This window comes from Rhamphochromis sp. 'chilingali' (assembly GCF_963969265.1).
Source record: "Rhamphochromis sp. 'chilingali' genome assembly, chromosome: 8".
NCBI lineage: Eukaryota > Metazoa > Chordata > Actinopteri > Cichliformes > Cichlidae > Rhamphochromis > Rhamphochromis sp. 'chilingali'.
The window spans coordinates 2020894-2034453 of NC_137935.1; the positions used below are offsets into that span (position 1 = coordinate 2020894).

The window sequence follows — 13560 nt, forward strand, 5'->3', positions numbered from 1 at the left end:
GGGTATGTATAAAAGCGCCCGGCCGAAAAGCCCACGGTGATCTTTCCAGGAGTTTAATATTACTGACCCCCAGGGTAGCTGTGGCACATTTATTCCAACAAAACCCTCATTAAATTCTAAAGAGAAAAATACAGAGCTGCCCTGCATGCATAAACCCTCACAGCACACTCGCATGAAGGAAACAATAAAAACCCTCTCTTCCTTTGAAAATGCCACACCACACTAGACTCTGTCAACTATTAGTTTAAAAAAAACGCTCCTAAAACCTTTTCAAGAATTTCTGTTTGTCCTCAAACAAATCTCTTCTTTTCTTTACATGGAAGGTTTGACATGATCAATCTGATCCAGTGGGAAACATCTGGATTACAGGCTTATTCTTGACTTTATTCCAGGGGTGGGGAACTCCAGGCCTCGAGGGCCAGTGTCCTGCAGGTTTTAGATGTGTCCTTGATCCATCACAGCTGACTGAAATGGCTAAATGACCTCCTCAACATGTCGTAACGTTCTCCAGAGGCCGGGTAATGAACTAATCATGTGATTCAAGTGTGTTGACCCAGAGGGTCCTGCAGATCTAAAACCTGCAGGACGCCGGCCCTCGAGGCCTGGAGTTTCCCACCCCTGATCTAACACATTTAAACTCTGCAGCTGTTGAATGTTTGTCAAGTTTCTGGATAGAAACCAGGTAGAAACAGCTTTGTGTCTACTGAAATTTATTTTCAGCTCCTTTGTCACATCACCCCTACAGAAAGAGGTTGAACTGGATTTGAACATAGAGACGTGCTGCTGAGCAAGCTGATTGGCTGACAGTGACCGTGTTTCCACCTGTGAAGCAAACCGGCTGAAACTGACTAAGTGAGGACGCCGTTTCAGGAGAGGCAGCAAAGTCTCTCGCTCTGAGTGCACAGGACGAAGCTTAAAGACTCACCGAATATATAAACGATGGCGACCGCGCCGCCGACTCCCATGAATCCGGCCAACCGTAGCACCATCTTCTTGGCGTAGGCCGTGTTCTCCTTCTGCTTCCTGTCCTCTGCCTTCTCGCCCTCCCTCTCGCCCTCCCCTCCCTCTGGAGGAGGCTGACCCTTAAACAAAAACAAGCGTTTCTGTTTGACTATGAACTAGCATTAATGAAATGTGCAGCACTGATGCGCTCACCTTCAGTCTGAACTGAGAGGAAAGCGTTAGAGACGTCAGCTTCATTCAGTTTAACACAAGGAAACGTTTTTGTGTCTCTTTTAAACAAACAAGCAAAAAACAAAACAAAAAAAACTTTATTCCCAAAAACAGAATTTACAGAAACAATAAAAACTGACAGGAGGGGGTTTGGTGTGTATGCTGGCACAGTCGACAGAGTGTGGAGGAGAGCCGTGCAGGGCAGTAGAGGAGTGCTGCATGAGTGCTGCATAACAGCCTCCATCGTGCTCCTCGTGCATGTTTCTGAGCAGACTGTCAGAATCAGACTGCATGCAGCAGGGCCCGTGCTCACAGCACAGTGCAGCAGAGGACAACAACCAACAGTCCAGCTCTGGTGGATGAGAGCAGGTTCACACTGAGCACAGGAGACAGATGAGAGTCTGGAGACGAACGTTATGATACCTTCAGGCTCATCCAGCATGACTGGTTTAGCTGGATAAAGTCCTCAAACCCAGTCTGAGACCTGATGCTGCTGCAGTAGGCCCTTGTGTAGCCGCAGTGTGTAGTCAGTGTCTGAAAGATGACGACTCTGATGCTCCCCAGACTTGAACCCAAGGAGAACCTCAGGGAGGTTCATGCACCTGATGCTGCCAAACAGAACTGCAGACTGCAGCACGCACAGATGCACTGGTCCATGTCTGGGAGGAGATCACCCTCAAAACACCGTCCATCATCTCATCAGGAGCATGCCAAACTAACTGAAAAGGCATGGATGTGTGAATGTGTGCAAATGTTATACAGCATTTAAAACAACACAGACTGACAGAAACCAACATGGTCTCATGGAAGGCTGTTGATTTCCTTCATGTCCAATTAAATTCATGGATTTTAACAGATTTCAGCACTTTCTGTATCTGCTGCTGGGAAGAAGTGGAGTGGCAATTATTTAGTCTTTAACTAAAACCCTTATTACAGTTCGTCTGTAGATGTCACACTTTTATGTTTGGAGTCTGTGGGAAACACACGGTTAGGAGTCACGTGGTGGGTGGCTTCCTCCATGACCAGACACCACACTGAGCTGCACGGGGAGGAGGGTGGGGGTCTGCTCTGACCTTCAGAGCGAAACAAACCTCGGCTGTTAATGCGATTTATCCCGCAGATAAAATCAAGCTGTGGCACTGACAAACACACACACAGCTGCGGGTGAAGGGCAGGTAACCACAGCAGTGCCAGCTGCACTCACTGTCACACAGTTAGGGTTAACCCTAACCCTAGGGTTACTGTTCAGAGGAACACACATTGTGAGGATACTCACGTGAGCCGGGCTCAGGTAAGCTGTGTTGCTACAGCCAGACTAGATAAACGCATGCTAACATTAGCATGCTAGCTAGTTAATGCCAGGTTCATTCATTCAGCAGACAGCTGAGCCCGCGTGGGGTGGTGCTGTCATAACGTCACATTTCTGAAGATCACGTGTGTCGCGACAAACACCACAAAACACACAGTTTAGTCCGTCTGGGCCCGCGTGGGTGAGGAAAATAACTTTATGTAAGCTAGCTGTCAGTCTGAGCTAAGGTTGGAAATGTTCGTTCATGAGTTGATTTACATCACCAGGGCAGCTCGTGATGGCGGGGTTTCACGGTCGGACCTACTACTTAATACAGTTACCCCCGTCGACGCCACTGAGTGCTGTTAAGGTTGTAAAATGAAGCGCACCTGAGTCGGCTGCTGTTGCTGCTGGAGTCTCTCCTGGAGGATCGCCTGAGCTAACCCGCCCGTCGCACTGCCCGCTGCGGCCGGCGGCTTGTCCGTGGACAGTGTCCGGATGACGTCCACCATGGCTGGGGCGGAGGCACCCGCCGCCGCGCTCCTGAGCCGGAGGAGGCCCCGGCTCGCCCGCAGACACATGGGGAGCACACACACAGCCGACATGTTGGAAAGTAGCACTACAGCTAACGCAAATGACGCGAGTAAGAAGGACAAAAGCACCCGATTGGCCGAGGCCCTGTGAGGGGCAGGCAGACGCCCCAATCAGAGGAGTGGAAAGCCACGTGGGGCGCTAGGATGGAGGGCCTTTTAGGATTGGCACCAATCAGAAGAAAGAGTGAGTCTGACCTTCGATTGCGACATTAACCCTCATATTCTCATCAAATATTACGTTTTACCACCAAGAGATATTTGCCTCAAGGAAATGGTTTGCATATGGCTGATGAGCAAGTGTTTGTGTCAGGCACTTTGTTTATTTATTGAATACATAAATGGCCCCTTGATAATGAAACTCTAGCGCCACCATCAGGTCAAACTTTTAATTTTAGATTTATTTTCTAATTATGTTTCTAATCAGGTGCTTCACCAGGGGATTTACCTCTGTATTTTGTTTTTGTTCTTTATTTTTCTCTCACTTTCTCTGTTTTTTAGTTTTCTTTTTCTAAACTTTTCTTTCTACTGTCTTTTCAGCTGCTGGCACTGTAGAGTCCCAGTGCTTACTGCCCAGATGCGTATCACATCTGGTAGGTGTGTTTCTTCAGGCTGAACCACTACCATAAAGCTCTACCAGTTAAAATAAAATTTGTTTGTTTGTGTTGTAGATCCGGACCGTGGTCCGCCTGTTAGCCTTCTCTGATCTATGGTATCAAAAATAAGGTGTCGTCAATAAGTCTTATCAGGAAGTCATTCTCAAGAAAAAAACAGCTCCAAATTTGTGATTTTCTAACTTGTCCACATTATCAGCCATGAGCAAAACAAGCCCCTAACACCCCTCTCCATGTTAAACCTTAAAGCTAGGCTGGAACTGAATTGCAAGAAATTGTAGGAAAACAAATAGTATTGCAAAAAGAAACTACTTACTTAAAAAGTCAATGAAGGAAGGGCAAAAATTATGGTGATACTGACAGTAATGGGCAGTAAACTGAAGTACTGTCCTGCTGCACCAGGGTGGAGTCAGTCATGCTCCAGAAGAGACTGAGCGCAACGTCCGAGCAGATTCATCAGCACGTCTAAATTTCAGGTGGAACGTAAAGCCACGTTCTTTTCAAACATTAGTATTTGATCCATCTGCTGACACTGTAGTGCCCCTTCCCTGTATACATAATAGATACACATGTCTATAAAATCACCAAATCATCACGTCAGATTTGACTCACCTGCAATTTGCTGAAAACATTTCAAAATGAGTTGAAATTAGTAAAACATTTGAAGATATGTGGGGTTATGAAACGTAATTATTTTAGCTTTTATTATTATAAAGAGACACCGACTTAAATATTAAAACATAGCTTCCAGTTAGGTTCTATAAATCATTAGCCATCGATTAATTAATAAAAATTAAGAAATACATGCTTATATACGCTGCTTAATTGTTTATGTGTGTTATTTGTGCAAGAATTTACAAAACTACTACTAATAATAATACATTTTATTTATAGGCGCCTTTAAGACCCTCAAGGTCACTTTACAATAGCGCAAGAACAATAGAAGCAGTAAAATATAATAAGCACAACACAATAAAATATAGAGAAAAGGTAAAAGGTTAAAAAAAAGAAAAGGGAAAAAAAAGATGCAAACTATCAAAGAAAATTTCACAATCTGTATTTTTCACTGTTGGTGGAATCTTAAGTACCTGGAGAGAACATGCAAGATGCAAAAAAATAAAAAAAATCAGCCTCAAATTTACCCTAACTATAAAAATATTAGTGTTTACTCTGATATAACAGCTGGATTGATTTAGATTATGAGATAGGTGAGAAGAGGGAAATCTAAGATGCTTGGAAAGACCTATCTTATGTCTAAGTCTATGTTTAAGTCTATCTTATGGCCAACCTCTGGCTGTATCTTGGACCTGGAAAATGGCGCCACGTTCCCACAATACATTGTGGCGTGATGTCAACTCCAAAGCCCTATTGGTGGAGAGTCCTGGATTGTGAAGTCCTATTGGGAGTGTTCCTAAGAGGTTTCATTGACCCACTATTGATCATGTGCCTCATCACATCAACCAAGTGTGAAAACAGGTGTGGGTCACTATCAGAGGTTTTGGGTGAACCCATTGTGAGAGCTTGCTGAGGTCAAATGGCCCCAGGATGTGAGTGGGTGTTAAGGCGTCTAGGAAGGCTCTCAAAACTGGATTATAAATGACAGACAGTTAGCGTCGTAAGCCCCGCCCTCCGTTCAAAGATGGTCGTTCACAGTGGACATAGATGCTTCTTTGTGAACTGGTTTAGATTTCTGGATTCCTTTGGAGAGTTAACCCCTGCGTATTAGCTTAAAACGCTACAAAGGGCCAAGAATAAAGGAGGACAAGATCTACCTAACTTCCAACACTACTTCTTAGCCAACAGGCTACAATTCATCCCAGGTTGCCTAAATCACAGCCACTTAGATGAACCCTAGCTAGACACAGAACAGGCACTATGCAATATAAATAGAGACCTCAGACCTACCATTCATTAGCTCAAACATCAAATACGATGTATGCAAAAGCATCAACATCAGCTGCTCTCTGACAGCATGGTGTCTTCATTCATCCCAAGCAAACGTGCACCCATCTGGAACAACCCTGACATACTACAGAACAATAATATGATTAACTTCACAGTCTGGAGTCGTAAAGGAATTAAATACTTGGAAGATATATTCGAAGGAACAGACTTTATTCCATTTGACAGATTAGTTATACAATACATGATTAACAAGAATAGATTTTTAGAATATCAACAAATTAAGTCTATAGTAAAAAAGAAATTAAAGCCTAATCAAACGCCATCAAGTGTGGTACAAATTCTTTTACATCCCTGGGTACAGTTAATAAAATAATACATAGAGTGCACTATACAGATCAATGGATGTTCAGGATGGGTTTTACGTCTTCTAACAACTGTTCGCACTGTAAAGGCAATACGCCTAAAAATTACATCCATGCTCGTAGGTTCTGGTGCTGGATATGCGAAGACTTATCAAAGTTTTTTGAAATGTAACATTCCAGCCTCCCCTTCAGTTTGCTTTTCGGGTCATTTAGATGATGTCACTGTGGAGATGATTACAGTCCACATGGCTCTCGCTGCCTTATCCATTGCTAAGAAGACTGTCCTCATGAAATGGAAAATAAAAATCATTTTAAGTTTAACCAATGTAGAGACCGTTTGTTGGACTATTGCCAGACAGGAATCAAATAAACAAACAAAAAATAGATTCTGGGAAGAGACAATGGAGTAAAAGTCAAATGCTCTGGACCTCCTCTCTCAGAGACAAACGACTGCCACGACCAGGCACTAACACTTTTTATTATGGGTGATAAACAGGATACTAAAACAGATTAAGGTGCCCTTAGGTCTGATCTCAGCTCATGTTTCTCCTTCTGCAACTTTCTGGGCATCTCCTTATTTGGAGTCACTGCTTCACCCATCACCATGGCAACCACCTCCTACCCTCCAGTCAGATCTGCATAAAGGAGTGTATGGTGCATACCATCGCCTAACAACTGATTTATCACCTTAGCTATATTCCACAGAGAGGAATGCTTCTCTCTGCTCATGTCTGTTAGCATCAGAGTGAATCCTGTGTGCAGTAAAAGACAAAACACAAATATGTGGTGCTAATTATGAGACATTAGCCTTACAAGATAAAAATTAATCCCAACACGTGTCTTTAGTTGCTCACAGGTTCTTGCACTTACAAATTGGTTCAGTTTTGGTTGCTGTATGTTTTGAAATTTTACATTTACATTTTTCTTTACTTTAAATAGTAATGAATTTATTATAATGATGCATTAAAAAACTGCATCAACTCTTTGCCTTGAAAGCAGTCAGCTGACTTTTTCTATTTAGCTTTTAAAATTTTTAATGTATTTTTTCTATTAAAGATTTTACTATTATTATAATATGGAGGTAATTTCCTGCCAGATATGGAGGTCTCCCACTGTAGTTGTTTGATTTTGAAATGTGATGTCATGGTCCTCCAATTCTCCCTGGGTTCCTGTCAGTGCTTGTTATTGTGTGTCCCTCTCTCCCTCCCATCCTCACTCCTTTCCGCCTGGGTGGTGTTGCATTGCAGATTTCCACCTTCGGCCAACGCACCTGCTGGCAATCAACTCACCTGCTGCTCATCATCCCCATCAGACTGGTCACTACGGCGGCTGAGTTGTGGTCATCGCTGGCTCGTGTAGCCCCAGCTGTCACAGTTTCTCTTCTCCCTGGTGCAGACCTTCCTTGATCCCTCCCTGTTTCCCTTGGACCCTGTTGAGCGAGTGTATTCATGAGTGAGCGTCAGCGTGGAGTGCAAGTTTGGTCATGTAAGTGACTGACTTTGTGAAGACAGGAGTTTGGGCGTGTTTCCCTTCTCTGGATTCTATGGAGCTCCTGTTCCCTTCACCATTGTATATAGCAGCTGGTGTCACTTAAATAAACTCACCTTTATTGTGAACATTCAGAGACCCGCGTTTGAGTCCTGTCAATCATCTTGACATGTGAATGGGCAGATTGAAGGCTCAGTCTGAAAGCCCAGAAACAACCTCCATAAAGTAGCTCTGCTTTTGTCACTGTGGACTGCTACCAGTATTATTTGTGTCACAGTAAATATTCAAATTTTCTTTAGATTTCTCTGTTTTCCAAGCATATCAGTGACATATCAGCAAATCAGTTCTCTCTTTGTGGCACTGTTAGCTAAAAGTTAATAAATTAACACAGGGTGTTATTCTGAGGTTTTTTAATTTTTCCCCCTTTTTGATACAATGTAGTGACAGACATTAAAATGAAGCATAATCTTACAAATTTAAAGGAAGGAGATGATGAAGAATTCAGAACTGATGAAAAATGGCAGGAGTAACTGTTAGGTAAATCACATTGGCTGGTAAAAGCAAAGAGAAGTTCCTTCAGTGGGCTGGTTTCAGTCATTATGCAAATGTACTGTTTATAAGATTGAAACCTGCAGTCAGCTGAGACTGAAGAAGTCACCTGGATGAGTGATGAAACGTTTCTCCCACTGAAAACGCTACTTCCAGATGAACAGAATCAACCATTTGGAGATCTGCTTACCTGGATGACTGAGCATCAAGACAAAGAGAAGTTAACCTTTATTTAGTGATATGACCAAATAGCAAAATGGACTTTTTGGGAGGAAGTCTGCAGAATTGAACCAAAAGCAATCTGGAATTCTTCTTCCCCTTCGGTTTTTTTTTTTTTTTTTTGCAAATTTTTGTTCAGGCAAACGTGTTGAAAGAAGCCTTTAACTGTCAAAATTCTTGTTTTGGACCTCTAATAAAATCAGTCATGTCTGATATCTTTTCTGATATTGCTAAAAACCAAATTTGCTACCCTCTTCACTCATTTGGATGAGCAATTTAGGTTCTCACCACAGTGAGGACGCTGGTAGGTCAACACTTGGAATATCCCTAACACTTATATGAAGGAACAAATAGAAGAGCCATAAATATCTCTTTATCATAGTTCAATAAGTTTAAAGTGATTTGTCTTTGAAAGCTTTGTTGTAGCTTTACTCTTTTTTCAGTATAGTGTATTCAAAGTTCCAATTTTCAAATGGGTTCAAATGGAGCGTTCCAACATATACACCAAATTTGACAATTGTCTTATTTAACCTGTTTGTCTGAAACAGGTCTCTCAAACAGGTCTCTACCTGTATAAAGAAAGGTTAAATAAAATAAAATTGACTTCATTCAAACAAAAGCATACAACATCACTCTCAAACTGAGATTTTGAAATTTAGCATTAGTCCACTTTGTTTTTTTCCCTCCTTTCTTTCAGCTCAATCTTCAATATGCTTTGTCCACTATCCCTCCTGACATATTCAAACCATCTCAGCATTGCCTCTTTATTTGTCACTTGGGTTTGGTAAAAACAAACAAACAAGCAAACAAAAAAAAACTATTCAAGTACAATACAGATAGCTGAAAATTCTACTGTACTGAAAAGTACAGTAGTCATACCTGGGTCCTGGGTTAGCAACCAGACAAAAACATTCAAAAAGTCCTAGGAGTGAAGGGAACAGTTTACCCAGCCCAGGATAGGGTTACCACCCTGGAGCCAGGTCCGGGGAGGGGGCCTGGGGGCGAACGTCTGGCAGCTGGGCCTTAGTCCACGGGGCCCGCCCAGTCCAATAAATGGACATTAGCCCAGACTCCTGTAGGCCCATCACCAGCAGGAAGCACTCTAAGGGTCGGGTGCAGTGTGTGCTGGGCAGCTGCCAGGGGATTCTCACAAACCATCAACCAACATGTTGCAGGGTGGAACCTCTTGACCGGGGTGGTGTTTTCCATCTTCAAGAAGCGGGGACCCGAGAGCATGCTCCAACTATAGGGGGGAATCACACTGCTCGGCCAGAGTTCGTCCATTAGTCGAATGTTGGATACCGGAGGAACAATGTGGTTTTCATCCTGGTCGTGGAACGCTGGCCCTGCTCTTCACGCTCTTGAGGATACTTGAGGGTGCATGGGAGTTTGCCCAGCCAGTCTACACGTGTTTTGTGTACTTGGAAAAGGTATTCAACTGTGTCCCTCTGAGTGTTCTGTGGGAGGTTCTTCGAGAGTATTCGGGTGTCTGGCACACTGATGGGGGCCATTTGATCCTTATACAACTTTTGCAAGAGCTTGTAATAGGTCATACTCATTTCCAGTGGGGTTTGGACTCTGCCAAATCTGTTCTTTGTCACTGATTCAGATTATTTGTACAGAATTTCAAGGAATAGCCAGGTGGTGGGAGGTTTCCACTGGGACTGCCTGAGAATTTCATCTCTGCTTTTCGCAGATAATATGGTTCTGTTGGCTTTATCAGGTGGTGGCCTCCAGTTCACACTGGAGCAATTCTCACGCCAGTGTAAAGCAGCGGGAATGACAATCAGCACCTCCAAATCTGAGGCCATGGTCTTCAGCAGAAAAAAGGGTGAAGTGCCCACTCCAGGTCAGGGACCTGGAATCTCCTCCCCAAGTGGAGGAGTTTAAGTATCTCTGGGTTTTCTTCACAAGTAAGGGAAGAAGATGGATTGGTGCAGCGTCTGCAGTGATACGGACGCTGTACAGGTCTGTCTATAAACTGTTGTCGAACAGATCCTGACTCAAGAGTCTGGATCACTGTATCACAGGACAGAATCTTATTTTGATTTCTTTTGAAGGAATAGCTGGACTATAAGAAATTTCAGAGTCATTATTTTGAATATGAATCTGTCATGATGGAGCAGGATAGACTCACGCACAGACTGCGAATCACAATAAACAGTTCCTTATTAACACAACTCCAAGTGCACCATATACAAGTGGGGAAAAGGGGGTCCAGGGATCCCAGGGGTCCACTGCCGGTCCGCTCACTCCACATGGAAATCCTCCTCCTTCTACATGCCACACTTAAACTGCCACACTCACGTACAGGTTCTGGGAAACAGGGTCTCAAGACGGGGGCAAGGAGAATCTATATACAGGGTCAAGGTATTTAATACTAAGAAACCATGAATAGAACTCGAAATGTTGGAAAGGCCAGAATTACACTAAGGAGTGTTACACAATAGTCCAGCGACGAAGGTCTCATAGCCACTGCCTTAAGAAGTGGCAGACAGACAGGTTGATGAATCACAGGTGAGTAATTACTTGCAGGTGTGAGGACCGAAAGCAGGAGCCCATGATGAACTCCACCCAGGCAAACCGTTGCGAGCAGGAAGGAGAGAGAGCGAGAGAAACCAGAACAAACACATGTAGCCTGACTGGGCCGACTGGGCAGACACAGGGACCATGACAGTATGCTACTCAAGCAAAATAACAGAAACAAAAGAGTTGTGTTGTCATGGTCCTCCTGGATGTCCCCTGTCCCCTCTCCCTCTGGTTTTTCTTTCTTTTTCTATCTGTCTGTGCTGTGTGGGTGCACTAACCACACCCTGTGTTTTAGAAGCGGATCTTCTGCCTACTCCAGCCAGACTGGGCACACCTGGGTACCTGAGGTGATTACCCCACCTGTTTCTGAACTTGTGATCTGCCGCTCCCTACTGAGGCTTGAGGAAGACGTCCATTTGATGCCAGACTGTTAATAAAGACCTGTTAATGAGATTGGTGTCTCAGTATGGAAATGTCTTGATGCACGCTCAATCATCCAGGTAAGGAAATCCCAAAAAGTTGATTCTGTTCATCTGGAGTATGGAAATGTTTGTCTGCTTTTTCTGTGAGAGACTGCAACTTACCTTCTGCTTCTTTCTGTGCCGATATCTAGACCTGGGGTGTGAGTAAAAAGGAGGATTAAGGATCTGTTAAACTGGCGGAGTGTCGTAACTGAGGAGTTATGGCTCAGACGGCTTGAATGTTCTGCTATCGCTGGCAACTTGATGTTCTAATTGTAAAAAGACAAAATTGCACTTAACTTGGATTCTGAGTCTGTGTTTTCAGTCAGAAAACCTCAAACATGACAGGTATAGTACATGTACATGTTAAAACAGGAGTTTGCAGTGTAACTAATCAACTATGTGTTTTATAAAACATGTTAGTGAAATTATAGTCAAGGTCCTAAACCTGTTTTTTTTTTTTTTTTTGTTTTGTTTTTTGTGTGATAAACTTCTTCAAATTTAAAATTGTATTCAATTTTGGTTATTGTTATTGTGTCCACTTGTAAATAACATTTACGTTGTGCAAGTCTTACTTATATTTCACTTTTTCTTTGTCATGCCACCTTTGTGTTGAACTGAATTTGGGTTTTTAGCCCTTGTTGTTTATTTTTCTTGTCCTGGAGCTTCTAAATTATTCATTTTTGTCTTGAGACTTCTTTAAAGCTCTTATAATTATGCACCCTGCAAGCTTCTCCTTTTACTACATTTCCGTTAACATTTGACACTACTCAACAATTCTGTTTCTACTTGCTCTTGCTGGACTGGTTTGACAAGGTGTTAGAACTCGAGGGGCATAAGTAGCGTTTCTAATGCTGTTTGAATCTAACGTACTACTTTTGCAACTATCCCACTCAGATAAGTTTCCTTAGAAGTGCAGTATGCAGATGATCTGATGGATCCAAAAATGAATAACTCCAGTAAGTCCTATTATTTTCTTTTTCATATTTATTGGTTGTTTTTTTTGTTTTGTTTTTTGAGGGCTTTTAATAATAAAATGAATAATTAAAATCTTCAACCTGAGTGCTAATTTAGTTTTCTTTTCGCTCTTAGGTGCATCCTCTAACAAGAAAAGGTAATCCCATGTTTACATCGTGCTTTCATTCCCTTAAACACATTTCTCATGTACTGATGAAGCTCATGATCTGAGTTGTTATGAAATTGAACACATTAAACTCCAAAAAAAAAAGAAAATGCATGGTTTTAATTTAAGTGGTGTACAAAGAGTCATCCTAAGGATGGTCAAAAGTAGATGAAAATTAAGGACTTGGATTAAAGAATTGAAAGTGGTTCTTTTGAGGCTACATTAGTCAAGTCTGGTTTTACTGGTTTCCCATATGCTAGCTCAATCCAAACAAGTGATGACTTGTTAAACTGAACCTACATGTTCCTAAAAAATATATATCTATAATGCTTTGTATGTATATTTATCATATAAGGGTTTCAGTCTTCATGCTCCAAGCTTGTGTCCTCTACCAGAGGCCTGGGAGCTTGAGGGTCCTGTTCCTTCTTCCTGATGTTGCTGTCATTCGGTATCACTACAGCTATCATTACAGCCGTCTGCTTCTGGTTGTCTACCACCACTATGTCCATTTGGTTAGCCGCCACCGTTTTGCCCATCTGTATCTTGAAGTCCCAAAAGATCTTTGGTCAGTTATTCTGCACCACCCTAGTAGGAGTCTCCCATGTTGATCTCAGGACTTCCAGTCCATACTCGGCCCAGATGTTCCTGTATTCTACGCCAGCCACTGGTTTGTTGGGGTTTTGTTTGTTTTTTTTTATATATATATGTAAATATTCATCATGAACTCATGGGGATGTGGTGAACAACACTAAAGGTCAACTTCAAGCCAATAGCGTCAGTCAGCATCAAGTGCGGGATCTACCAAGGAGATGCTCTGTCCCCCCTGATGTTCTGCAGGGGCCTGAAGAACAATATGGGCCTCGACAAAGGCATCATTTGGACACACCCCATTTGCTTGATACAGGCCTGGGGGTTTCAATGTCAGGTGTAACATCACTAGCAATCAATAAACCTTTTCAAATTACATCTGCCTGCCTCTGAATGTGTACATGTGGGTCGTGCTCACGACTACAATGTGTTTCTCTGGCAGACATTAGCATTCTGATGCTTTTTTGTCTCTCGGCAGTCAGTCTTTCTGTTAGCATGATTAACCTACATTGAAGTGAGACATGTCATTGTGTTCTCTTCCTTTGATTTATTTACGCTGTAAATTTGTCCATTTTTAGATGTGAATGTGTTGCGCTCAGTCTCTTTTGTGACAGCTGCTCACAACTGCAGGCGGTCATGAGATCACAACTGTGTTAGTTAAACTACTGTAC

General features: G+C 42.7%; 1 protein-coding gene and 2 long non-coding RNA genes across 3 annotated transcripts in view; 2 read left to right on the top strand and 1 right to left on the bottom strand.

Moving 5' to 3' along the window:
- timm50 (translocase of inner mitochondrial membrane 50 homolog) overlaps nt 1–3153 on the bottom strand; it is a 33509-nt gene extending 30356 nt beyond the window's left edge. Inside the window, exons 1-2 of the mRNA XM_080889525.1 lie at nt 2851–3153; nt 926–1082 (exon numbers count right to left, since the gene is read on the bottom strand). Coding sequence (XP_080745651.1) covers nt 926–1082; nt 2851–3066 — 373 coding nt within the window. The 5' untranslated portion in view covers nt 3067–3153. The remainder of the gene's footprint in view (nt 1–925; nt 1083–2850) is intronic.
- Nucleotides 3101–8364, top strand: LOC308401356. Its single transcript, XR_013972541.1, has 3 exons — nt 3101–3238; nt 3592–3644; nt 7180–8364. It is a non-coding gene; the product is annotated as an uncharacterized lncRNA (long non-coding RNA).
- A 2660-nt stretch (nt 8365–11024) lies between these two features.
- LOC308401357 lies at nt 11025–12128 on the top strand. The gene is made up of 3 exons (XR_013972542.1): nt 11025–11217; nt 11331–11526; nt 12076–12128. It is a non-coding gene; the product is annotated as an uncharacterized lncRNA (long non-coding RNA).
- Nucleotides 12129–13560: the final 1432 nt, after the last annotated feature.